The 27746-nt window shown below is 46.0% G+C and overlaps 1 protein-coding gene across 3 annotated transcripts in view; it reads left to right on the forward strand.

Moving 5' to 3' along the window:
- Window positions 1-27746, forward strand: part of ahctf1 (AT hook containing transcription factor 1) — a 148499-nt gene that overhangs the window by 33391 nt on the left and 87362 nt on the right. For all 3 annotated transcript variants that reach the window (XM_072512848.1, XM_072512856.1, XM_072512853.1), the window contains exons 3-12: window positions 5577-5830; window positions 9658-9838; window positions 11387-11594; window positions 11856-11972; window positions 12748-12832; window positions 14393-14543; window positions 22375-22507; window positions 23476-23657; window positions 24146-24207; window positions 25160-25288. In XM_072512848.1, coding sequence (XP_072368949.1) covers window positions 5577-5830; window positions 9658-9838; window positions 11387-11594; window positions 11856-11972; window positions 12748-12832; window positions 14393-14543; window positions 22375-22507; window positions 23476-23657; window positions 24146-24207; window positions 25160-25288 — 1502 coding nt within the window. The remainder of the gene's footprint in view (window positions 1-5576; window positions 5831-9657; window positions 9839-11386; window positions 11595-11855; window positions 11973-12747; window positions 12833-14392; window positions 14544-22374; window positions 22508-23475; window positions 23658-24145; window positions 24208-25159; window positions 25289-27746) is intronic.

Below are 27746 nucleotides of genomic sequence, written 5' to 3' on the forward strand. Positions count from 1 at the left end.
TTTCCATCACTTGGAACTTCATCGATATTGTCAATTTTCTCCTACAAAAATACATTAATTGATGTATTGCTTGCTGGTATCAATGCAATAAAATATCTAATGATGCTGCTTGTTTGCTGGAAGTGCAGTTCTAAATGAGAGCTGCTGAACAATGGTGAATTGCTGATTTGCATCTGGAACTTTATCTGTATAGTTCTACATATTGCTGCAAAGAAACTGGGTATTTTCCAGTTGGTTGAATGCATTGTTTGTCATAGCTATACTGTAGCCTTACAATGTGCATTCAAACTTTCAAAACCTATGTTTGTAAGGAGGATGATGAATTATGCACATTTCCTTAATCAGGAGCTTATGGGGATGAGAAACATATCAGCCGTGATTGAATGGCGGAGCTGAGTCGACGGGCCGAGTGGCCTAATTCTGCTCTTATATCTTATGGATTTTCCTTTGAGATTGTTAATGTTCCAACCATTAAGAATCTTGGGTACACGGTGGTGCAGTGGTTTGCACTGCTGCCTCACGGCGCGGGAGGGCGAGCAGGCTCGATCCCGCCCCAGGGGCACTGTCCGTGTGGAGTTTGCACATTCTTCCCCCGTGTCTGCGTGGGTCTCACCCCCGCAACCCAAAATATGTTCAGGGTAGGTGGATTGGCCACGTTAAATTGCCCCTTAATTGGAGGAAAAGAAATTAGATACTCTTTTTAAAAAAAAAAAAAAAATTTAAATTAAGAATCTCGAGAACCTAGACAAAAGAATATACGCCCTGTCATGAAATGAAATGAAATGAAATGAAATGAAAATCGCTCATTGTCACAAGTAGGCTTCAAATTAAGTTACTGTGAAAAGCCCCTCATTGTCAAAGTCAAAGTGGAGAGGTGGGAGTCATGTGACCTGATCCCCCAATCCACCCAAGCTGGGAGAACCAATTGTACAGTCCTGCTTTACTACAAACCAGTCTGCCATCTTGCATCTTACAGGGGCTGGTTTAGCACACTGGGCTAAATAGCTGGCTTAAAGCAGACCAAGGCAGGCCAGCAGCACGGTTCAATTCCCGTACCAGCCTCCCCGAACAGGCGCCGGAATGTGGCGACTAGGGGCTTTTCACAGTAACTTCATTGATGCCTACTTGTGACAATAAGCGATTTTTCATTTCATCTACCAAGTAGCAGCTCAGAAAGTGGCTCTGTCCAGCTTTGTGTGCCTGCCCAATCCTACCTTCCCCATCTACATTGGGCAAATTTTCTGTGCCCCCTTGTGTGTTTCGCGGGGGCCTGCCGTTGGTTGATGGCAGGATCTTCTGGCCTCATTGCTATCCACTGGGTTTCCCAGTGTATACAACCCCCACTGCCGGGAAACCTGCAGCGAGTGTTCGCTGGCGGCAGGGCAGGACGATCCCGCGGGAACGGCTGGAAAATTCCAGCCACTGTTTTCTACTGAAACCTCTGAACTTTTCTTTTAACATATATTTTATTCCAAACATTATCAAATTCTTACATACAAAAGCTTAACTATATCATACAGACAGTTTGTCGTTTTTATTTTAATAAAGTAACAGCAACAACCCTAAATCCCCTATCATCCCTCAGCCCCACTAACCTCTGAACTTTGATGCCAGTGCCTGCCAGAATAATTCATCTCTGCGATCCTAGTTCATTGTAGGAAGTCTTCTCTAATGGAAAAGTTAATTATCTAGCATCGTTTTCAGTTGTCAAGCTGCCGATCTCTGAAAGCATACACCAATGGACTTTGATTCTGAGCTCACCTGAAGCAATGATTCTTTATTCTGTGGCCTTTGCTCTGTTAATCTCTTTCTCTTTCCCTCGTTTATGTATGAATGCACAGGGGGTTACGTTGTGACCCTGAATTTGCTTTTCAGTCTGCGAATAAAAATAAACCCCTCTGTTCACACCTATTCAAGTTTGTTGTGGAGTTATTAATTGAAAATTCGATCACATCCAAACTGAGGGGTCGAGGAATATGCCAACCCTTTCAAGGAGGTAATCAAAATCAAATCCCCTTTTCTGCTTACCGTTTGGTGGTGAGAGAAGAAATCGGGGCTGCTTAAATTAACCCCCCTCCCATCCAGAACACTGGATTCACACCTAGATCTTTCAAGAGGCAGCATTTCCACATACACATGCCTTTCATCAATGCTGCATTGGTGAGATCTAATTTCTTGTGCATGGTTCTGGCAAGCAGTTGGCATAAGGGACTAGAGTGTGGTCTTGTGGCATTACAACATGCGATGAATTCCAGCCAGATTTCTGCTCCAGCTGTGCTTCGAGCACCAACATGTTGATTGCTTGAGGTTTGTTGGGGGATATAGTGAATGTGTTACAGCTGTTTGAGATTTTACTTTGTCAATGCTACACTTTTTTTTAACCACTTTAATGTCACTGTGTATGAATACAGTGAGATTGTATAACTGAAACACATAAGAATTTTCTGTCCAGCATCTTATAGCTTCTGAGCAATCAGGTGTCAAAGCTCTGTACAGGACTCTCAAAGTACTTTTTTGAGAGCAGAACTGATATTTGTTTGATTGTGCTATGAAATATAATATCAGCATGTCTCAAACCATACTCGCTCTTCCTGAGGTGTCATTCATGGAGGAAAATAATCTGGGCTATTAAATTCAATCCATTGGCCATTGCAGCATACTCTATGGGGCAAATACTAAAGTCTTTGTTGTGTACGGTATTCTAAATGGTTACAGTGCCCTCTTATTTACATTTCTCAGAACTGAAATAAACCTGATTAAAAAAAAAATGGGGGCAGGCATTGTTCAAATTGTGAGGTCGATTCTGATTAAATCAGATTGAAGGGATGATCCTTTAAAACTGAGAGGAGGAATTTCTTCAGCCAGAGGGTGATGAATCTGTGGAACTCTGTGCCGAAGGAGGCTGTGGGGACCAAATCACTGAGTGCCTTTAAGACGGAGATGGATAGGTTCTTGATTAATATGGTGGTCAGGGGTTATGGGGAGAAAGCAGGAGAATGGGGATGAGAATCATATCAGCCATGACTGAATGGTACAGCAGACTCGATGGGCCGAAAGGCCAATGTTTTATCGACTTATTTAGAACAGAATATTTTGTACAATAAATAAAAGCAAATTACTGCGGATGCTGGAACCTGAAACTAAAGAGAAAATGCTGGAAAATCTCAGCAGGTCTGGCAGCATCTGTAGGGAGAGAAAAGAGCTCACATTTCAAGTCCAGATGACGCTTTGTCTAAAAAAAGAAAAGAGCTTTGACAATGTTGACAGCTGTTGTGGCTATTAGAAGGGAAGTTTCAAGTTAGTTATATCTCTTCAGTTTATATATTTCCCATACTGTGACCAGATGAACATAGAATCATAGACTTTACAGTGCAGAAGGAGGCCGTTCGGCCCATTGAGTCTGCACTGGCCCTTGGAAAGAGCACCCTACCTCCGCCCAAGTCTCCATCCTATCCCTGTAACCCAGCAACCTCACCTAACCGTTTGGACACTAAGGGCAATTTATCATGGCCACTCCACCTAACCTGCACATCTTTGGACTGGGAGGAAACTGGAGCACCCAGAGGAAACCCACGCAGACACGGGGAGACCATGCAAACTCAACACAAACAGCCACCCTAAGCCGGAATTGAACCCTGGTTCCTGGAGCTGTGAGGCAGCAGTGCTAACTAGCCACTGTGCCACCGTGCCACCCCAGTGAAAGTAAAGAACTGCACTTCACCCAAGAAAACAAAGATTTAAATTTCTCTCCCGGTTCAGTAACAATTACTAACAGGTGAGGGAAATATAATTTATTTCCCAAAAACAATTTAAAGAATGAGACTATTTTTTTAATTTAAATTTAGAGTACCCAATTCATTTTTCCAATTAGGGGCAATTTAACATGGCCAATCCAGCTAGCCTGCACATCTTTGGGTTGTGGGGGCGAAACCTACGCAAGCACTGGGAGAATGTGCAAACTCCACATGGACAGTGACCCAGAGCCGGGATCGAACCTGGGACCTCGGCGCCATGAGACAGCAGGGCTAACCCACTGCACCACCGTGCTGCCCTCCAGAATGAGACTATTTCTGAGGATATATCTTTTTTAAAACTTGCCAAATTCTTTCATTTTCACGCTGCAGCCCTGGGCATTCCTTGCTTATGCTCTTAATTTAAAACAAATCAGATTTGGGATGTAGGGCTAACTGGCATAAACTGCTCATCCCCCGTTGCTCTGAGAAAGTGGTGGTTATTTTATTTTTCTTTTGCAGCGACTTTGATGAAACGGAGTGGCTAGCTTGTGTAACGACGATCCCATCTGATAATACTGGACAAGTGAGACCCCAGAGTGAAACCTGGCTTGATAAATCCTGACTTTGCTATTTGTTTTGAAACTGTGGAATAAAGTTACTGAATAAATTCCAGGGTCCCAGGTTCAATTCCCAGCTTGGGTCACTGTCTGTGTGGAATCTGCACATCTCCCCATGTCAGCGTGGGTTTCCTCCGGGTGCTCCGGTTTCCTCCCACAGTCTAAAGATGTGCAGGTTAGGTGGATTGGCTATGTTGAATTGCCCTTAGTGTCCAAAAAAAAAGGTTAGGTGGGGTTACCGGGTTACGGGGATGGGATGGAGGTGTGCTCTTTCCAAGGGCCGGTGCAGACTCGATGGGCCGAAAGGCCTCTTTCTGCACTGTAGATTCTATAATTCACAAGAATTTACTGATTAACATACAGAACAAAGCATTTATTAAACAATGGGGGAAAGTGAACTAACTGTATTACATCAAAACAAAAGGTTGGAAAGATCTCGTACAAACGCAATAAAATAATTCAAACTAGTACCATCCTTTTTATCCCAGCAAAATCCCAGTGAAAATTTACTACCATCTTAACACTTTGAGGCTTCTTTCTTGGGCTGGCCCAGTGCAAATGAATTTCTTTATTTTAGAAGATATTTTATTGAGGCATTTATAATTTTTTCTTCTAATGAATTCCTGCGCATTCCCTGAGAGCTTAGAACTCCTGTCTTCACTCTGACACACACATTCTGAACTTTTCTGTCTTTGTGTCACCTGGCACCTATCGCTAGGCAACGGTAGTTTTTTTTTCTACTCTCTGCCCCCACCCCAAAATCACAAAACTACTAGCCCCTTTGCCCTGCATCTCTTCACTTTAGGGATGTAAAACCTCGTTAAGAATGCAAGTGCACAAACAAATCCAGAAAAAAATGACCTTTTTGTTTGGAGGCCCACCAGACTTCCCAACACCAAGCTCGCAAACTAAATGAAACTGAAACCATGTTCTGTCTTTCTTAACACACAAAAAGAAGTTGAAGTTGGTTATACATTGTTCCTAACACTGATCCTTTTTAGCAGCCAGCTAATAGTCCAGGCAATCTGTAGTCAAGTAGTAGGTGTCGAACTGAGTCCGATGTGTTGCAAGGTCTGATACATAGCAAGCTTCCTTCCTGAAACTATATTAGAAATCTAGTTTCCTTTTTTGTTTCTTTTATAATTATAAAACCATTAATGAAGTGTTGAGGAAAATTCATGTTTACCATAATATGGTACGTTATTGTGTTGTATTTCTCTTTCAGGTAGAAACGGATTGTCCTGGCTGGCTTGTGGTGCTCATTTGGAGTTGCTTAACTCGGTCACAGGTGAACGACTGTCAGCCTATCGGTTCCGTGGAATTGGAGAACAGCCCCCAACCATTCTGGCTATAAAAGAATTTTGCTGGCTGAAAAGAACTGGGTTATTGATAGGATTAAAAGAATCGGAAGGTAGCATCCTCTGTCTTTATGACCTCGCAATATCCAGAGTGGTTAAAGCAGTATTTCTCCCTGGAAAGGTACATTTTTATAATCCTTTGACCACTGCCTCTCTCCCTTTTACAGCTAAATTCATTGATTAGGAAGTGGGCCTTTAACCTCTTTTAATAATGATTGTGCCATTTGCACTAAAGAAAAAGTGCGTTTTGAAATTTGTCATATCAGTTTTTGCATTCTCAGTTCTGTGGACGCTAAGCAATAATTATTTCCATCCCTTCACAGATTGTAAAGAAAGATGAACGCTCCTTTGTTTTCTCTTTAACATCAACCAACTGTTCTTCACCTGGGACAGGACAGTTGCATGTTTTGTTCTTTTCAGAATGGTCTGAATTTCTTCTTTTGCAATCCTTTCCATGCTCCTGACTTTGTTTGACAAGTGAAAAATTTTGAACAGTGCATGTGCACTGCGCTTTGCATTGCAGTCAGAGGTTTAGTATTCTGCAGCAAGTTATTAGTCATCTTACTGCTCAGCAGCTTTCTACCATCTACAAGGTACAAGTCAAGAATGTGATGGAATGCTCTCCACTTGACTAGATGTACACAACTCAACAACACTCGAGATTGACTCCATCCAGGATAAAGCGACCCGCTTGATTGGCACTACATCCACCACCGTAAACATTTACCTCCTCCTTTACATGTTAAAGCCGCTTCGACACACCATCCGAAACCATGATCTCTACTGCCTTGATGGACAAGTGGGGCGCGATTCTCTGACCCCCCCCACCGGGTCGGAGAATCGCCGGGGGCTGGCGTGAATCCCGCCCCCGCCGTGTCGCGAATTCTCCGCCACCGGTGATTCGGCGGGGGTGGGAATCGCGCCGCGCCGGTCGGCGGGAATCCCCCGGCGATTCTCCGGTCCGCGATGGGCCGAAGTCCCGCCGCTGTCAACCCACGCCAGCCGGCGTGGATTGAACCACCTTTGGGACGGCAGGACACGGCGGCACAGGCAGGCTCCGGTGTCCTGGGGGAGGCGTGGGGCGATCTGGCCCCGGGGGGTGCCCCCATGGTGGCCTGGCCCGCGATCGGGACCCACCGATCCGCGGGCGGGCCTGTGCCGTGGGGGCACTCTTTTCCTTCCGCCTTCGCCATGGTCTCCACTATGGCGGAGGTGGAAGAGACCCCCTCTACTGCGCATGCGCGGGGATGCCATGAGCGGCTGCTGACGCGCATGCGCCGCCCGACAAAGTCATTTCCGCGCTAGCTGGCAGGGCACCAAAGGCCTTTCCCGCCAGCTGGCAGGGCGGAAATCAGTCCGGCGCGGGCCTAGCCCCTCAAGGTAAGGGCTCGGCCCCTCAAGATGTGGAGAATTCCGCGCCGATTACGGAGAATCCCGCCCTTGTAGTGGGTTCATGGGAGCATCACTACCTCCAGTTTCCTCCCCATGTCACACACACATATATTGTTTTTCCTTAGCATCATTGGTTCAGAATCCTGGCACTCACCACCTACCTTTAGAGGCTAGGTTATTCCACATGTGAAACTTCATGATTTGTGAAGTGTCCCATGTTGCCAACCGGGAAATGAGTGTCGTTCAACTTAATTTCTGGTCAGTCATGAGATTCATCTTTAATCATCACTAATAAGATGCCATTTCAATTAATTCTTACACGATTTATTGCTTTTTGAGCCTATCATCTGGTGGAATTGTTTCAAATAAGATTTTATCTTCTTGAACAGTCCCATCTTGACATTGGTCAGGGTAGCGGGCTTAAGAGTTTCTTCTCGAAGATACTTAATCTTTTAATATTCCAGTATAATATTTTGCACTCTTGACCTCCTCAGTTCTATTCTATGTATTGTTGGAATTCAATTCTGACTGTTTAAACATAAACGTTGATTCTAACCATATAACTGGGGCAGCACGGCGCCGAGGACCCAGGTTCAATCCCGGCCCCGGGTTGCTGTCTTTGTGGAGTTTTCACATTCGCCCCATGTCTGCAAGGGTCTCGCCCCACAATCCAAAGATGTGCACATGGTCCCACCCGGCAGGACCTCGGCATTCTGGCTGCGGGGGCTGTCCTGGTGGGGGAGTGGGGGGGGATCCGACTCCGGGGGAGGGGCCAGGCCTGCGATCAGTGACCAGGCCTGCGATTGGTAGCTACCGATAGGTGGGCGTGCTCATTCCAGGGGGGGGCCTATGTACCTCTGCGCTGGGCCCCTGTAGGGCTCCGCCATGTTGCGCGGGGCTGGCGCGAAGACGGCCACCATGTGCATGCGCGGACCCACGGCCGGTCGCTGTGCACATGCGTGGGCGTAACTGCACGGCCCCGCTGGCAGCTGGAGCTGCGGGACACACGCCGGGGCCCTGCTAGCCCCCTTGAAGGCGGAGAATCACCCCGGACTTTCTAGGAAAAAGTCGAGTGATTCATGCCCGTTTTCTGGCGGGCGTGGGGATTTAGCCCTCAGAAGGGAAAATCCCGCCCTTGGCCTCCTTCTGCACTAAGGATTCTGTGAACTTAATCCGTACTGGAAGTGGTAGATTTCTACACTGGGTGCAGGAAAGGCACATTGTCAAAACCCAGCATCATACTACTTTAAAGTAAAATTACACTCTGGATCATCTCGACCCTATACAACATAAGCTGGATTCTGCAGCTTGTAAAATAGATGTTTTATGTACTTTCTGTTGAACCTTGCCATAGAATCATGGAATTTACAGTGCAGAAGGAGGCCATTCAGCCCATCGAGTCTACACCAGCTCTTGAAAGAGCTTTCTACTTAAGCCCACGCCTCCACCCTTTCCCCGTAACCTAGTAACCCCACCTAACCGTTGGACATTAAGGGGCAATTTAGCATGGCCAGTCCACCTAACTTGCACATCTTTGGACTTGAAACCAGAACACCTGGAGGAAACCCACACAGACACGGGGCGAAAGTGCAAACTCCACACAGACAGTCACCCGAGGCCATAATTGAATCTGCGTCGTTGGAGCTGTGAGGCTAACTGTTTAAATCATGTTCTCGAGTCCCAGATTCCTGGATTCTAAAATTGGGCGAGATTCTCCGTTTGGAAGACTATGCTCTCCCGCCGGACGTGAATTGGAACTGATTTGCATTCCCAGATCAGGGAGCAATTCCGTATGCCTTGCCATGCAAATTTATATATGGTGCGCGACACTAGGGATTCCTAAGGGAATCCCGCAATCGGGCCATCATTTTGAGCTGGCAGCCCGATAGCGAGGTCCCACTGTTGCCGCCCCCCCCCCCCCCCCCCCCCCCCCCCGCAACACAAAGCAGCCCCCATTCGAGATTCACCACCCCCAACTTCTCTCTTTCCCCCCCCCCCCCCCAACTTGGGGGAATGACAGCAAATGGGCTATTCAGGCTTCGTCCAATCCCATCCTCACCCCAGTGGCTGACTGAGAAAAATCTCTTCCTTCATCTTAGCCCATCGCTTCTCCTCCTCATGAAGAACTTTCTTCAGTTGCAGGAGGAGCTGGTGCTTTTCCTCTTGCAAGCTCTGTAGTTTCAATCTTGGAAATCTGTTCCTTTGTTTCTTATATCTGGTTCTTTCTATGTGCGACAGGTGAATATCATTTGATTTTAATGTTGCAAAACTTTCTAAGTAGCCACTAGATCTGGAAGGAGGGACATGCCCAACTTGCTTTCTATACCTGTCCTCTTCTCTTTCCCCCAACCCCCCCCAAAAATTGCTTCAAGGGATAAATGTGAAGTAGCTGAAAATAAACATGATGTTGAGACACAATATTAAAAATTGCATTAATTAACGCTATCCGCTTAAGTTTGCTTTTGGTTTTTATTCAACATTTTGTTACATTTTGGATCCATTTATAGTATTTTAAAAGAAAATTATTCAAGATTTGTCATTTTTCTTTAAACATAGGTGACTGCCATTGAACCAATAGTAAACCATGGAGGTGCCACTGCCAGCACACAGCGCTTACACCAGAGTCTCCGCTGGTTTTTCGGCATAATAGCTGTTGTAACTGATACCGGACATGTCCTGCTCATCGATCTGTGTTTGGATGACTTCTCGTGCAGTCAAAGTGAACAGGAACCAGCAGGTAAATTGATGTGCACAACAGTCCCTGAGAATAGAAGTAATAATGCTCGTTTTACTTTGTGTTCTGAATTATAACATGAAATTTGCATTTATTACTTGTTGTCAGTGCAGCCCTGATACATGGATTACACTTTCCTTTCCTCTACTTTATTTACCTTGTTATTGTCACTATGGTATGCAAACATTCACCGAGCTACAATCTCTTATACAATTATTAGTTATTTTCTTTAAGCACACAGATGTCACTGCTCACCACTGAGACACCCAAAGAGATCAACTCTTCATGGGTGCTTATTTAACACTGCCTATACCTATAGGTAGTAATGAAATTGATCTGTGGGGTGAAAATATTCTTCATCTAAAACACTGCAAAGATTTTCTCCATCCCATCCCAGGTTAAATACTCTTCCCTTTGATCTTACTTTGCTTCCCCAGTAAGTCCAACTTCACTTTGGTTAGGCTAGATTTGAACCAATGCAATTATTTGTGCTGCTACATTGTGATTTAGCATGCAGTTTAATTCTTGTATATCCAGTGGTAGACTGAGAATCCTCTTCAATAGTTTCCCTTCCTGCTGGTGCCCCATTGTCTCAGGGGTCCCCCAAGGAAAAATTCATGGCCATTTAGTCAGATCCCACTTGTAGCAGCAAAATCTTTCTCAATCCTTCCTCTGCCTCTTGTGTTGTCAGACTACTTGTCTGACATCAGTCCTGGATGACTGAGATCAAATGTTAACCCCAACTTGATGTATTATAACAAGACCCACTGTTCCCGCAGCCAGTGAGCCTTTTATGTTTCCCATCCTCGGTTGTCTGCTTCTGTGTATCAATTCTTGGAGCATTTTTACATGTAACATGCATTAGACAGTAGCAGTCGTCATCTCAGCTTTGCTTCATTCTCCCCTATCATAATGATGAGGCCAAATGGAAAAACTGCTGGGTTAGATACTTTGGGTTGAATGCTGGAAGCTGAGTCCTCCATCTCTCCTCTTGTTTCTCACTCCTTTTTAAATGCTTTTGTCTCTCACGCTCTAGACACTACTGCTGCTGTTGGAAAGGTAGTTGGAAAATTGGGAGGATTAGGGACAATATGTTACTGGGGTGGGATCTCGTGCTCTTTTTTTCTTCTATTTTACCCCCTTCTGGCTGGTACCCGTAAACTCTAGTCTCATAGACCCAAGTGTTATGTGTGCCTTACAAGCATAAACCGATTTGCGTCAACAGGCCCCTCCGCTCCATTGTCCTGAAGTCTCCCATGAACATTGTAAAACAGAACTCTTCTATTCTCATGTGGATCTTCATTGCTTTTGTGGCTGTTTGACTCTGACTTGGGAACTTATTTGCCTATATTCATATTCAAATATAAAAATTGTGGTAATAATGTGGTTTTAGTTTGACAAGCAAAAGTTATTTGAAACCATTACTATAGGAATCCCTTTTTTAAGATGTTGAATATAGGTTCAGTTGATCAGCCAGACCTGTCAATTAGCCTCAGCTCTGTTAAAACATTGGGTTTTCACTTGCTATATTCCGAATTGATCTCTCTTCAGATCTCGAAGTGGTCAATAGATCCCCTGCGGAAATTCCTCAAATGAGGGAAACTGTGATGAGGGAAGGACGACACCTCTGCTTCCAGTTGCAGAGCCCATCAGCGGTAGCAGCTACTGCAATGAGCTATGTCCCCAGAACAAACCAGTTGGTAGTTGGCTTTGCTAATGGTTATGTTCAACTCTGGAACTTGAAGACTTTGAAAAAAGAGTAAGTATTAGGAAGTTTTGATTTCACGTACTCGCTCATCATGATTGTCTCTAACGTATCTGCAGTGCTGTTTGAAGTTTTTAGGTCTCTTCATAGATCCCTCCTATTCCCTAAAATTTAACCAGATTCAGTTTCACTAACTGGTATAACTAAGACGGGGCATTCTGAAGAATCAGGCACGCACCGTAGCAACAACAGATGCCACATTCTAATGGGCTCCTGAAAATAGTTGATTTGATGGGACTGTTTTCCTTGGTGCAGATACTACTCCCAGTTGGAAGGAGGGAAAGTGCCTGTCTATGCATTCACCTTTCAGGAGCCTGAGAACGACCCTCGGAACTGCTGTTATCTTTGGGCTGTACAGTCTGCTCAGGATGGGTGAGTGGCCATAATTATGTATGAAAAATAACAAACCTGTTGCAGTAAGGCTATTGACAGCAATTCATGTTTATGTAATATTTTTGCTTCTTGAGTAATTTAATATTATATGCTGAGCATGGAAGACTTTAGATTTTGGGCTTCAAGTCTACATACAGCATTAATCATTCCAAAGTTGGAAGGCACAGATGCAGCATAAATCTGTAACAGTGCATCTTGATCTCAGTCACAGGAAAACAACCTCTAATGTTTCATTGAGACATTACTACAGTTCTACATTTAGATGAGGAAAGATGGGACGAGGCCCAAGTGGAGCATAAGCACCAACATGGACTAGTGGGCTGAATGGCCTGCTTTGTGCTATACCTCCTGTGTCAGTGGTCATTGTGTGGGCTCACTGAGCTCGGCGGAAATGTTTTTGCTGTGGGGCCATGCCTATTAGGAATGAGGTCAGGATGATCCAAAATTTATTTTGAATGATAATACAGCAGTAGACAATGCTCATTAGTCGACATATTATTGGAATTCTAATCTCCGCGGTTAAAGGATAACCTACTGTACTGCCAATTCTTCCAATATTTTATGTTCCAGAAGAAAATTAATCTTTCGGTTTTCTTTATCCATTTTATGTTCTCATCATTTTAAAGTGCAGTCTACATCTATAGTTTAAAGCAGTGTCTGCAGGGTGCTGGGATAATTTGTGTGGTCAGCAAACACTGGAAGGAGTGGTAATGTGGTCCACTGTTAGTTTACTACTTGTTTATTTTGTTTATAGTGAAGGGGACGTGGTAAGCCTGCACTTACTCCAGTTGGCATTTGGTGATCGGAAATGTTTAACGTCAGGACAAATCCTCTATGAGGTACACATTTTTTTCTTCCTCTGAATCATATATTTTGATGCATACACAAAAGGAATCAATGTTAAATGTTGAACAAATGACAGTTTTATGAGTCTAAATAGGGGTAAGATTAATGATAGAAGATGTGAATGCTGAAGTTTTTTTAAAGTAATTTTAAGAACTAAAACAATCTAATCCAGTTAGTGATTGCTCTGGTGTCCTGGTGGAAAATGGATTCTCTGATTATAGACTGCATTCATAGAGTGCCTGAGCATACAAGAACACACCAGAATTAGAAGCAGAGGCAGGCCAAATAGCCTATTGAGCCCGCACCACCTTTCAATTCGATCATGGCTGATCTTTGGTTTGCCTCTTGCTCCCCATATCCTAGCATCTGGTATATCTGTTATACCACAGTGATGCAAACACAAAGTATATTTAAACTTGTACTTGATTTATAGACTTGTGGCCCAGGCCTGTTCTTGTGGAGATGCTAAAATGTGAGGAAGGAAGAAATGACAGGTTTCATGGGGTTAGGGGAGCCCAGGTGAGTCGGCTTCCCCCCGCTTCCCAGAAGGAAAGCTGGTCCTGACAGACCAACTTTTAAAAGCCTGCTCCACAACAATAACAATAACATGAAGCTGGGCTAAACAGGCTCAACTGGGCCAAAAAGCTTCCTGTGCCATAATAATTGTGTAATTCTGAAGGTTGGACTTCTGCCCCTCCATGGACAGAAAGCCCTACCCTAAAGATCTGTTGACCCATCAGATTGAACAGCAGCTCGAGCTGTCTCAGCAGTGACAGAACTCAGTAGTGGGCACGGCACTGCCGGGACTGCAAGAAGGCGCAGAAAGAAGAGAGGGGACTGGAGTCCAGCAGGTCCTGGGCTTTTAGGCCAGGTAGGAATCGGAGAGCTGGTGGGGATGGTGGCTTTTGGAGAGCAGGTGGTGAGGAAGGGGGGTGGGAGAGAGACAAGGTCCCCATCAATTTATGTTTTCTTCCCACCATTTCAAAGAAGCTCTATCAAAATCCACACTCTGGTCCACAAAATGCTTGACAGTGGAGGCAGATTGGGGCCCTTAATTGGCGAGGTAAGGGCTTCAGTAGGCCAAAGAGAAATTGACCTAGTGGGTGACTTGCCCACCTCCCTGAATAGTGAGGACGTGGGCTGGGCACCTACCATATTTTAAGTACACTACACGCCCAGCAGGGTGTATAAAATCCAGCCCATGGTTCATATGAAGCTGTTGATAGTGATCATTTCAGGAGAGGTCTTGAGATTTTGTCTTGTGCCTTTGCTTTCTTCAAGTCCATGGTTCTCAATAAAGGTTTAGATATAAACATACAAAAATTATCTAGACATTTGTATGTATTTAATATAAAATAAAATAACTGAAATATGTTACGTCAACAAACATCAAAAATCTGAATTTGTGGACCTCTGGGCCCTGGTGACATGGTTGAGAATCTATGCTCCAAGAATGAATGCATACCTTAGAGGTTGGTGGCATATTTAAACAGCAGAAAACCTGGGTTCTAACTTGTATTCAGATTCTAAATAGGCTTTCTGTTATTTTGAAGGGCTTGGAATATTGTGAAGAGCGTTATACTCAAGATCTTACCTATGAAGTATTTTCTTCAAGGACTAGGAATACCAATGCTCGGCTGCTGGGCTGCCAGACTATAGAGAAATTTCGGAATCATGGTGATAGAGAAGAAAGTGTGACTGAGGGTGAGTTTAAAGTGTTACTTATATAGAGCTGATAAATCCAAGTTGATCATTTTTGAAGACCAAAAGGCAGTGTCCAGAGCTGTAAATGCCACTTGGGAAAGATTGAGAGCTTCAGGTGCTCAACATTCACTTAGTTGAGAAATTATGTAGCAATTTCTGCTTTTTAAAAAAATATTTTATTGAAAATTTTTGGTCAACCATCACAGTACATTGTGTATCCTTCACACAATAATATAACAGTATAAATAACAATGACCTGTTTTATAAACAAAGAATAAATAATATATAACTAAAACTAAATGGCAACTGCCTTGTCTCAGATAAACACTCTCCAAAAATATGATTTAACAGTCCAATATACAATTATTTATAGCAACGACCTATACATATTATACATATATATTAATAACCCTGAGACTCCTTCTGGTTCCTCCCCCCCCCCCCCCCCCCCCCCCCCCCCCCCCCCCCCCCGGGGCGGCTGCTGCTGCTGCCTTCTTCTTTTCCATTCCCTCTATCTTTCTGTGAGGTATTCGCCTCCTGCACTCCCGGCTCTTGTGCAACCCCAAATATAGCCAACCCCCCGCTTGGTTCGACCTGGACCCCCACTACTTTCGAAAGCACCTTTGTCACCCTCCGAACCCCTGTAGTGCCGGACATGACCAGAACATGTGGGTGTGATTCGCTGGGCTTCTCGAGCATCTCGAGCGACTCTTCTGGTCGCCTCATTTTAGGAAGGATGTGGAAGCTCTGGAAAAGGTGCAAAGAAGATTTACCAGGATGTTGCCTGGAATGGAGAGTAGGTCTTACGAGGAAAGGTTGAGGGTGCTAGGCCTTTTCTCATTAGAGCGGAGAAGGATGAGGGGCGACCTGATAGAGGTTTATAAGATGATCAGGGGAATAGATAGAGTAGACAGTCAGAGACTTTTTCCCCGGGTGGAACACACCATTACAAGGGGACATAAATTTAAGGTGAAAGGTGGAAGATATAGGAGGGATATCAGAGGTAGGTTCTTTACCCAGAGAGTAGTGGGGGCATGGAATGCACTGCCTGTGGAAGTAGTTGAGTCGGAAACATTAGGGACCTTCAAGCAGCTATTGGATAGGTACATGGATGACGGTAAAATGATATAGTGTAGATTTATTTGTTCTTAAGGGCAGCACGGTAGCATTGTGGATAGCGCAATTGCTTCACAGCTCCATGATCCCAGGTTCGATTCCGGCTTGGGTCATTGTCTGTGCGGAGTCTGCACGTCCTCCCCGTGTCTGCGTGGGTTTCCTCCGGTGCTCCGGTTTCCTCTCACAGTCCAAAGATGTGCGGGTTAGGTGAATTGGCCAATGATAAATTGCCCTTAATGTCCAAATTGCCCTTGGTGTTGGGTGGAGGTGTTGAGTTTGGGTATGGTGCTCTTTCCAAGAGCCGGTGCAGACTCAAAGGGCCGAATGGCCTCCTTCTGCACTGTAAATTCAATGATAATCTATGATTAATCTAGGACAAAGGTTCGGCACAACATCGTGGGCCGAAGGGCCTGTTCTGTGCTGTATTTTCTATGTTCTATGTTCTATCTCGCACACCTATCCTCTACCCCCAAAAATTTACTGAGCCGTGCTCCAGTCATATGCGCCCTGTGTAACACCTTAAATTGAATCAGGCTTAGCCTGGCACACGAGGACGCTGAGTTTACCCTACTTAGTGCATCCGCCCACAGCCCCTCCTCAATCTCCTTCCCCAGCTCTTCTTCCCATTTCCCTTTCAGCTCATCTACCATAATCTCCCCCTCATCCCTCATTTCCTTATATATCTGACACCTTACCGTCCCCCACCCATGTCTTTGAGATCACTCTGTCCTGCACCTCATGCATCGGGAGCTGCGGGAATTCCCTCACCTGCTGCCTCGCAAAAGCCCTCAGCTGCATATATCGGAATGCATTCCCTTGGGGCAACCCATATTTCTCGGTCAGCGCTCCCAGACTTGCGAACTTCCCATCTACAAACAGATCTTGCAGTTGCGTTACTCCTGCTCTTTGCCATATTCCAAATCCCCCATCCGTTCTCCCCGGGGCAAACCTGTGGTTATTTCTTATCGGGGACACCACCAAGGCTCCCGTCTTTCCCCTATGCCGTCTCCACTGTCCCCAAATGTTCAAAGTCGCCACCACCACCGGGCTTGTGGTGTATTTCTTCAGTGAGAACGGCAATGGGGCCGTCACCATAGCTTGTAGGCTAGTCCCGCTACAGGACGCCCTCTCCAATCTCTTCCAAGCCGCTCCCTCCTCTTCTCCCATCCACTTACTCACCATTGAGATATTGGCGGCCCAGTAGTACTCACTTAGGCTCGGTAGTGCCAGCCCCCCCCTATCCCTACTACGCTGTAAGAATCCCTTCCTCACTCTCGGGGTCTTCCCGGCCCACACAAAACTCATGATACTCTTTTCGATCCTTTTGAAAAAAGCCTTCGTGATCACCACCGGGAGGCACTGAAACACAAAGAGGAATCTCGGGAGGACTACCATTTTAACCGCCTGCACCCTCCCTGCCAGTGACAGGGATACCATGTCCCATCTCTTGAAGTCCTCCTCCATTTGTTCCACCAATCGCGTTAAATTTAACCTATGCAATGTACCCCAATTCTTAGCTATCTGGATCCCCAAGTAACGAAAGTCCCTTGTTACCTTCCTCAGCAGAAAGTCCTCTATTTCTCTGCTCTGCTCCCCTGGATGCACCACAAACAACTCACTTTTCCCCATGTTCAGTTTATATCCTGAGAATTCTCCAAACTCCCGAAGTGTCCGCATTATCTCTGGCATCCCCTCCGCCGGGGCCACGACATATAACAACAAATCATCCGCATACAGAGATACCCGGTGTTCTTCTCCTCCTCTAAGTACTCCCCTCCACTTCTTGGAACCCCTCAATGCTATTGCCAGGGGCTCAATCGCCAGTGCAAACAGTAATGGGGACAGAGGGCATCCCTGCCGTGTCCCTCTATGGAGCCGAAAGTATGCAGATCCCCGTCCATTCGTGACCACACTCGCCACTGGGGCCCTATACAACAGCTGCACCCATCCAACACACTCATCTCCAAAACCAAATCTCCTCAGCACCTCCCACAAATAACCCCACTCCACTCTATCAAATGCTTTCTCGGCATCCATCGCCACCACTATCTCCGCTTCCCCCTCTGGTGGGGGCATCATCATTACCCCTAGCAGCCTCCGTATATTCGTATTCAGCTGTCTCCCCTTCACAAACCCGGTTTGGTCCTCATGGACCACCCTCGGGACACAATCCTCTATCCTCATTGCCATTACCTTGGCCAGAATCTTAGCGTCTACATTTAGGAGGGAAATAGGTCTATAGGACCCGCATTGCAGCGGGTCCTTTTCCTTCTTTAGGAGAAGCGATATCGTTGCCTCAGACATAGTCGGGGGCAGCTGTCCCCTTTCCTTTGCCTCATTAAAGGTCCTCATCAGTAGCGGGGCGAGCAAGTCCACATATTTCCTGTAAAATTCAACTGGGAATCCATCCGGTCCCGGAGCCTTCCCCGCCTGCATGCTCCTAATTCCTTTCACTACTTCCTCTATTTCAATCTGTGCTCCCAGTCCCACCCTTCCCTGCTCCTCCACCTTGGGAAATTCCAGCCGGTCCATAAAGCCCATCATTCTCTCCCTCCCATCCGGGGGTTGAGCTTCGTATAATTTTTTATAAAATGTCTTGAACACTCCATTCACTCTGTCCGCTCCCCGCTCCATCTCTTCTTCCTCATCCCTCACTCCCCCTATTTCCCTCGCTGCTCCCCTCTTCCTCAATTGGTGGCCCAGCAACCTGCTCGCCTTCTCCCCATATTCGTACTGTACACCCTGTGCCTTCCTCCACTGTGCCTCTGCAGTACCCGTTGTCAGCAAGTCAAATTCTACGTGTAGCCTTTGCCTTTCCTTGTACAGTCCCTCCTCCGGTGCCTCCGCATATTGCCTGTCCACCCTCAGAAGTTCTTGCAGCAACCGCTCCCGTTCCCTACTCTCCTGCTTTCCTTTATGTGCCCTTATTGATAGCAGCTCCCCTCTAACCACTGCCTTCAGCGCCTCCCAGACCACTCCCACCTGGACCTCCCCATTATCATTGAGTTCCAAGTACTTTTCAATGCACCCCCTCACCCTTAGACACCCCCCCTCATCTGCCATTAGTCCCATGTCCATTCTCCAGGGTGGGCGCCCTTCTGTTTCCTCCCCTATCTCCAAGTCCACCCAATGTGGAGCGTGATCCGAAATGGCTATAGCCGTATACTCCGTTCCCCTCACCTTCGGGATCAACGCCCTTCCCAAAACAAAAAAGTCTATTCGCGAATAGACTTTGTGGACATAGGAGAAAAACGAAAACTCCTTACTCCTAGGTCTGCTAAATCTCCACGGGTCTACTCCTCCCATCTGCTCCATAAAATCTTTAAGCACCTTGGCTGCTGCCGGCCTCCTTCCAGTCCTGGACCTCGACCTGTCCAGCCCTGGTTCCAACACCGTATTGAAATCTCCCCCCATTACCAACTTTCCCACCTCTAGGTCCGGGATGCGTCCTAGCATACGCCTCATAAAATTGGCATCATCCCAGTTCGGGGCATATACGTTTACCAAAACCACCGTCTCCCCCTGTAGTTTGCCACTCACCATCACGTATCTGCCCCCGCTATCCGCCACTATAGTCTTTGCCTCAAACATTACCCGCTTCCCCACTAATATAGCCACCCCCCTGTTTTTCGCATCTAGCCCCGAATGGAACACCTGCCCCACCCAACCTTTGCATAGTCTCACCTGGTCTATCAGTTTCAAGTGCGTTTTCTGTAACATTACCACGTCTGCCTTAAGTTTCTTAAGGTGTGCGAGTACCCGTGCCCTCTTTATCGGCCCGTTATCCCTCTCACGTTCCACGTGATCAGCCGGGTTGGGGGGCTTTTTACCCCCCCCCCCTTGTCGATTAGCCATCCCCTTTTTCCAGCTCCTCACCCGGTTCCCATGCAGCTGTGTCCCCCCCCAGGCGGTGCCCCCCCGCCCATCCCACCCCATACCAGCTCCCCCCTCTCCCCAGCAGCAGCAGCCCAATAATTCCCCCCCCCGCTAGATCCCCCACTAGCTTAGTTACACCCCCCATGTTGCTCCCAGAAGTCAGCAAACTCTGGCCGACCTCGGCTTCCCCCCGTGACCTCGGCTCGCACTGTGCGACGCCCCCTCCTTCCTGCTTCCCTATTCCCGCCATGATTATCATAGCGCGGGAGCCGAGCCCGTGCTTCCCCCTTGGCCCCGCCCCCAATGGCCAACGCCCCATCTCTTCCACCTCCTTTCCTCCCCCCACCACCTGTGGAAGAGAGAAAAGTTACCACATCGCAGGATTAATGACATAAAACTCCTCTTTCCCCCCCTTTTTGTCCACCTCTTCGCCCCCCATACTCGCCCCAACACTTTGTTTCAAACGTTCTTTTTTTTAATAACCCGCTCATTCCAATTTTTCTTCCACGATAAAAGTCCACGCCTCATCCGCCGTCTCAAAGTAGTGGTGCCTCCCTTGATATGTGACCCACAGTCTTGCCTGCCGGCTGCAGCATTCCGAATTTTATCTTCTTTTTGTGAAGCACCGCCTTGGCCCGATTAAAGCTCGCCCTCCTTCTCGCCACCTCCGCACTCCAGTCTTGGTATACGCGGATCACCGCGTTCTCCCACTTACTGCTCCGAGTTTTCTTTGCCCATCTAAGGACCATCTCTCTGTCCTTAAAACGGAGGAATCTCACCACTATGGCTCTAGGAATTTCTCCTGCTCTCGGTCCTCGCGCCATCACTCGGTATGCTCCCTCCACCTCCAGCGGACCCGCCGGGGCCTCCGCTCCCATTAACGAGTGCAGCATCGTGCTCACATATGCCCCGACGTCCGCTCCCTCCGCACCTTCAGGAAGACCAAGAATCCTTAGGTTGTTCCTCCTCGCGTTGTTCTCCAGCGCCTCCAGCCTTTCCACACATCGTTTATGGTGTGCCTCGTGCATCTCCGTCTTCACCTCCAGGCCCTGTATGTCATCCTCATTCTAGGCAGCCTTTGCCTTCACGACCCGAAGCTCCCGCTCCTGGGTCTTTTGCTCCTCCTTTAGCCCTTCGATCGCCTGTAATATCGGGGCCAACAGCTCCTTCTTCAATTCCTTTTTGAGTTCTTCCACGCAGCGTTTCAAAAACTCATGTTGTTCAGGGCCCCATATTAAACTGCCACCTTCCGACGCCATCTTGGTTTTTGCTTGCCTTCCTTGCCGCTGCTCTAAAGGATCCACCGCAATCCGGCCACCTTCCTCTCCTTTTTTCATCCGTATCCAGGGGGGATTCCCTTCTGATTCACCGCGCAGTACTTTTAGCCGTTAAAATTGCCGTTGGGGCTCCTATCAAGAGCCCAAAAGTCCGTTCCACCGGGAGCTGCCGAAACGTGCGACTCAGCTGGTCATCGCCGCACCCGGAAGTCGCAATTTCTGCTTTTAAATGAAGGAACTATATATATTTTCTGGATTGCAATTTACATATATATGTCCTGATTTTAACTCTTAATAGGCTCTGGGGATGGTGAGGTGAATTGGGAACTCAGGCAATGCTGTAGAAATCTGTAGGCTATTAAACTTATGGGTCTCATTAATATGCCACAAAAATATCTGGTTGCGCATAGCCAGCTGCTGACATTCTGGTAAGTGCTGGCAAGAGGGTTCCAGGGAGGTGTCTCGGAAAGAGAGTGCAGGAGTGGGCTAAAAATTTCCATGTAGAACCCAGAGTCTCATTCCTGCTCTGTTTTTAAATTGTACCTGCTCGAGCCTCTTCATCTTCCCAGCAAATCCCGACTGTTCGGCTCGCTGGGAAAACCACAGCACCTTCCTTGCTCAAGCCTAAGTTATAATAGCAGTCCGGGTTCAATTACAGAATCAGACCCCGGCATGATGCTCTTTAAGGAAGGGCCTTACCAGTTCTAACTGGGTGTCTTGGGGCGTGATTCAACTAATTGGGAACAAAGTCCCATAGCGAGCACATTTAGCCGCGTATTTCCTGGCGCTCGCAGCCAAGATGGCACCAGCAGTGCCAGGGCACCACCCTGCCAAAGGGCATACAGCTGGGGGCCTCCGATCCCATGGGTGACCCCCACGAGTGCCGTTCCGTCTGGTCCCCGTTTGTTGAGTGAAGTACCAAACAGTGCTTGCTCGTGGTCTCCGAGGCGAAGGTGATGAATCCCAAAGCCTCTTGATACCCCAGGAATCTGCATTAGAGTGAGACTAAAAGTTATCCCGTCCACAATGGGCAGAATTTACATCGCATGATCTCGCGCAATCAAGTTGGATCTCGCAAGACGCTGTGAGCCGGGTAGATCCCGGGAGCGGGGTTCCCCGGCTTTTATCGGTCACGTTGTGCCGGTGAGCTGCTTTTCAGGCACCGCATGCCCATTGGATCGCGCCCAAAGTCTTTTTTCCAGAAGCTTGTGGGAACTGGGTAATCTACGGGAAGTGATTTGGTTGGTAATTACTCACCCTCGCTAGTTTTGTGCTGGTCAGGTGAGGTTAAAATTGCTCCCATTGCACAATAGGTCAGTAATTGAAGCCATACCATTCAAAGGTTCCTAAACTTTTGATATGTTGTTTTACTTTGGCCTTTTGTCGCTGTGTGGTGCACTCCTGAACTGGGTTTGCAATTTTCGCAGGAGGATGCAAAGTTCCAGACATATCCTTGCATTGTACAGAACGGAAATGATTGTATGTATCATAATAATTGTTAATAATGTAATGTTTTTGCTGATTTGTTTGCAATAAGCTGAGTGAGATCCTTTTGTTTACAGCCAGCTCGCCAGACACCAGTGTGTCTATTTTCAGTTGGCAGGTGAATACATACGGACAACGCAAGCCATCCACCTACCTGGGTATTTTTGATATCAATCGTTGGTATCATGCACAGATGCCTGATTCACTACGGTAAGAAATCTGAATTTCCTTATTTTCCTAGTAATATTCCTCAGTTTGAGTAGAGAGAAATTGGAAGCATGAAATCTTTCTGTAGAAGGTCATTCTGCCTCCTATTGGGACGTCCCAAACTTTCAAGCCAGTGCGCCATCTAATTGACTTGATTGTGTCATTTTATTTCAGCAAGAACATAAACGTTGTCCTGGATTGGGTGAGCAGGGATAGTCCCTAGGCTAGCTTGGAGAATTTCCTGTTAATGTGGAAGCTTGTCACCTTACATGGGTTTGATAATTGAGATAAATTTCCAGATCTTCTGTCTAATTGTCAAAATGCAATATAAGAAACTGAGATATATACACTGGTTATTCAAACACTTGATACAATAAACAGAAAGTCTGTTACAATAAACGATCCAGCTTCCAGGTGATTAGTTTTTGCACGGGTCAGTATGGAACAATTGGAGTGTTGCATCCACATTTTATGTGCAAGTTTCTTTCAAAGTGCAGAAACAAATTTTCAAATTGTTGAAAATACTGCAGATCCTGGAAATCTGAAATTAAAACAATAAGTGTTGGAAATACTCAGTAGGTCAGGCAGCATCTGTGAAGAGAAGTTAGTGTTTCGGGTCAATGACCTTTCATCAGAACAGGTACTGGTCTTTTTCATTATTTGTTCATGCTAGGCCAGCGTTTATTGCCCTGGAGAAGGTAGTAGTGCGCTGCTGCCGTGAACCACTGTGCAGTCCACAGTGCTGTTGGGATGGGAATTCCAGGATCTTGACCCAGCGACAGTGAAGCAACAGCAACATCGTTCCAAGTTAGGATGGTGTGCAACCTGAAGGGAAAGTTGCTGGCGGTGATGTTTCCATGCATTTGCTACTTTCTCCTCGGTTGTAGAAGTCTTGGGTTTGGAAGGTCTCATACCAAATTGTAATTGTGATTAGACATGATTATTTTAATTTTATGGTTTCTATTATATAGGGCGGGAGAGCAACTTCATAACTGCCCCTACTTTGCATTATGGTCCCTTGATGCTATTGTGTGCCTGACATTTCCGTATTACCTGATGGATGTTTTGGTGCATGAAAGAAGTCTTAGTCGTGGGGTTCCTCCATCTTATCCCCCGCCAGAGCAGTTCTTTAATCCTAGTACCTACAATTTTGGTGAGTACTCATGTGGTTTAGAACTTTTATGGTTCTATCATAGAATGTAACATTTGTGTCATTTTCAAGGTTCATGTTTGTGTAATGGCCACTTAGGCGGGTTAACTTAGAATGATCTATGCCCATTGTTTACGGTATAATCTTTTGTGCCGTTGTAGTTTGTAAAGTGTTCATTGAACCTCGTGCTTATGATGCGCTGCTGCTTGTCTTAATTATGTCCAATTTGTAATTTGGTTTGTTTCGCTCCACCATTGGCAGCTGTTCCTTCAGTTCTAGAATTTCCTCTTAAACATCTTCACTTCACCTTTTTTTTTTTTAAAGGTGGTCTTTAAAATCTACCTCTAACCGAGCATTTGATCGCCTGGCCTAATAATTCTATCTTGCTTGGTATTAAGATCTAATAATCTTTATTGTCACAAGTAGGCTTACATTAGCACTACAATGAAGTTACATTGTGCTTAAATCTAACTAACTTTTGTATTTTACAGATGCAACGTGTTTGGTAAATTCCGGACTTGTGCATATGACATGCTCTGGGTTTCAAAAAGAGGTGGGTTTTTATGCCGTTTAATGCAGCAATATTTCAGTGTCACTTAATTTAACTGAGGTCATTTTAAATTAACAAAACATCTGATTGCCAGTTAACATTGTAAAATTGTAACACCTTAAATTTCAGATTTATGCTGACCCAACCAAAGCTGCTTCAGCCAGATATTAGACTAGTCTCTTATTGACCGGGGAGAAAGAAACAAAAGTGTGTGGGGGGGAGGGGAATAAATATATTTTTAGTTGATTTGACTATAGCCAAATCTGTTTAAGAATATAGAATCTGTAACCTTGAATGTGCTGCTTCCGGTCTGATATTTTGATGACCTTCAGTTAACCTGTTAGTCATTCGGAACAGTAATGAATTTGCACTTGTTCTGAGTGTAAACTATTTGAATTCCAGCTTTCTAGTCAAGACACTGACTACTCCGCCATTGTAGCCATGGAGCTAGCCTTACCTATTACTCAACTGGACCTTGGCTTTATTTCCTCCTCTACTGCTCCGTGCCATCACTTATTTCAACAAATCTACAGTTCACTGTGGTATAATTTGCTAAGACTGGTATTTGACACCAGGTTTTATATGTGGAAATTCAGTAGAATATGGCAGCCCCCAACTAGCCACCCACATTCCAGAAAGCTGTAATTTCAAAACTGGTATCATGCAAGTTTTGAAACGGATTGTGCATTTTCAGAACTAATTTTAAATCTCTGCATTTATTTACCCATACCTGTGATCCATAACTCTCTCGGCCTTTATCAAAACTGGAGACTTGAACCGACCATTTTTTGTTATATGTTCAACTTGTTTTAAATCCGTTCTTCGTCGTCTACAAGAAAATGTTTTATTGGCCTAATGTGATAATGTTTATCCTATAATCATACATTTAATATACTGAGAACTTTGTTGGAGATTGTTTATCATCACATTACTGGCATCAAATTTTGTTTTCTAGACATTGAATTATTTGAAGAAAACTGGTCCTTTTCTCAGTGAAGCTATACCTGATGGTTATAGTCGTTGCCTGATGGCTGGCCTTCTGTCTCCAAGGCTAGCAGATGTGCAGCCTTCTTGCCTCACACAAGTAAGTTGGAAATGTGAAATCTTCTATTGATGGATCGGAGGGAACATTGAAAGATAAGAAAAAAACATTTGACCCATCAAATTTTGTTCTCCATATCTTGTGGCCCATCATTCACGTTGCGCACTGATTTTTCTGTGGATTTCATTTTAGTTAGCTGTTCTTTCATCTGTAACTTTGTTGAAAGATTCCTGAAAAATTAACTTAATAACCAAATGAAGCATTTGAATAAATTGTTGTCATTTAGTTCTCCTTCTGTCTACTTTACTAATAATAATCTTTACTAGTGTCACAAGTTGGCTTACATTAACACTGCAATGAAGTTACTGTGAAAATCCCCAAGTTGCCATACTCCAGCGCCTGTTCGGGTACACAGAGGGAGAATTCAGAATGTCCAATTCACCTAACAAGCACATCTTTCGGGACTTGTGGGAGGAAACTGGAGCACCCGGAGGAAACCCACGCAGACACGAGGAGAACGTGCAGACTCCGCACAAACAGTGGCCCAAGCCGGGAATCGAACCTGGGTCCTGTATTATTTTGCCTGTTTCTGTAAAGCCAATGGACCTATATCTACTTGGGTTTAATTTGTTGCTCTCTGAAAGTTTAAGCATGTGATTTCCTTACTTGCTTGTTTCAGTCTATAGTGCCTGGTGCCTTTGAAAATACCCAACAAATCCATTCACTTGTCTCTTTGATCATCCTCAGTTGGTATATGCGAACAGGTCCGAGAGATTGCTAGCCTTCCACTCAATTTATCTAGATACTATTCCTCCCTCGCTGATCTCTGAATGTTTCCGAGTTCAGTTTACTTTAAGAAATTGATAACAATAGTATTATCCGGTTCAGCATCTCTTCAAAATATTCATGTTTTAGACTAATTTCCTTTCAACTACTATCTCTTGGAGCACCAAGTAACTATTTTAATATTGTTTAGCATGTTTTGTTGTGGCTATCTTTAGGATATCAATTGTACTTTGTATACTTCCCCACTGGTTTTAGAACCTTATACTTGGTGTCATTTGGAAGTACTACTTCCTTTTGTATTATTGTGGCTGTGGGATCAAACTTCACTCCCAAGATTTGAGCACCTTATTTAATCTGACGCATCAATGTAGTACAGAAGTAGTCTTTTGGAGAAGGTGTTAGCTAAATCAAGTCCTAGTTTATCCTGTTTAGTGTAGGTAAATGATTTGATTCAGAGAAGGACAACGTTCTGCTTTGTTCCTAGTCTGCATTCTTCCCTCAATGGGCAGAAATTTTAAAAATTCGGATCAGTTTTTTTGGAGATTTTGTTGTGTGCAAATTCGCTGCGAATTAAGTCCTTTGCCATTGAGGTGCTTTCAGTTATCCTGAGGTCATGCACGGTATGACTTAAACTGGTACTCTTTCTCCCAGTTTTCTTTTTTCGTGCTCCCTGCCCCACCATGCATAAACAATTTTGCTTCTTTATTCATCCTCTATGGTTCTGCTTGTTTAGCTTGCATCTATTTGTCGTTAATAAAAGTGCTGGGGATACTCAGCAGGTGCTATGATCTCGCGGGAGACCGTTGGAACATATTTTGCATTTTAAACAAAAATATTATATTGTACAAGATTTAAACCTAACACCACCGTTGCTATTTAAATGCAAAACTCTCAACAGACCACTACCCATTCTGATTTTGATCTGACCCAAGAACACCTCTGTAGCTTAGAAAATATTGAAGGTTCCTTCTCTCTTTCTACTCATCTCTGTCTGTCTCTCTCGCTCTCTCTGAGGTGCTCTCTCTCTCTCTCTCCCTCTGAGGCACACTCTCTCTCTCTCTCTCTCTCTCTCTCCCTCTCTCTCTCAGGCACGTTTGCTCTCTCTCTCTCTCTCTCTCCCTGAGGCACGTACGCTCTCTCTTTCTGAAGCGCATTCGCTCTCTTTCTGAGGCGCGCTCGTTCTCTCTCTGAGGCATGCTCGCTCTCTGAGGTGCGCTCGCTCTCTCTGAGGCACGCTCATTCGCTCTGAGGCGCGCTCGCTCGCTCTGAGGCGCGCTCGCTCGCTCCCTGAGGTGCGCTCGCTCGCTCCCTGAGGCGCGCTCGCTCGCTCCCTGAGGCGCGCTCGCTCGCTCCCTGAGGCGCGCTCGCTCGCTCCCTGAGGCGCGCTCGCTCTCTCCCTGAGGCGCGCTCGCTCTCTCCCTGAGGCGCGCTCGCTCTCTCCCTGAGGCGCGCTCGCTCTCTCCCTGAGGCGCGCTCGCTCTCTCCCTGAGGCGCGCTCGCTCTCTCCCTGAGGCGCGCTCGCTCTCTCCCTGAGGCGCGCTCGCTCTCTCCCTGAGGCGCGCTCGCTCTCTCTCTGAGGCGCGCTCGCTCTCTCTCTGAGGCGCGCTCGCTCTCTCTCTGAGGCGCGCTCGCTCTCTCTCTGAGGCGCGCTCGCTCTCTCTCTGAGGCGCGCTCGCTCTCTCTCTGAGGCGCGCTCGCTCTCTCTCTGAGGCGC

This window comes from Scyliorhinus torazame, chromosome 1 (genome assembly GCF_047496885.1).
Source record: "Scyliorhinus torazame isolate Kashiwa2021f chromosome 1, sScyTor2.1, whole genome shotgun sequence".
In the NCBI taxonomy this organism is placed as follows: domain Eukaryota; kingdom Metazoa; phylum Chordata; class Chondrichthyes; order Carcharhiniformes; family Scyliorhinidae; genus Scyliorhinus; species Scyliorhinus torazame.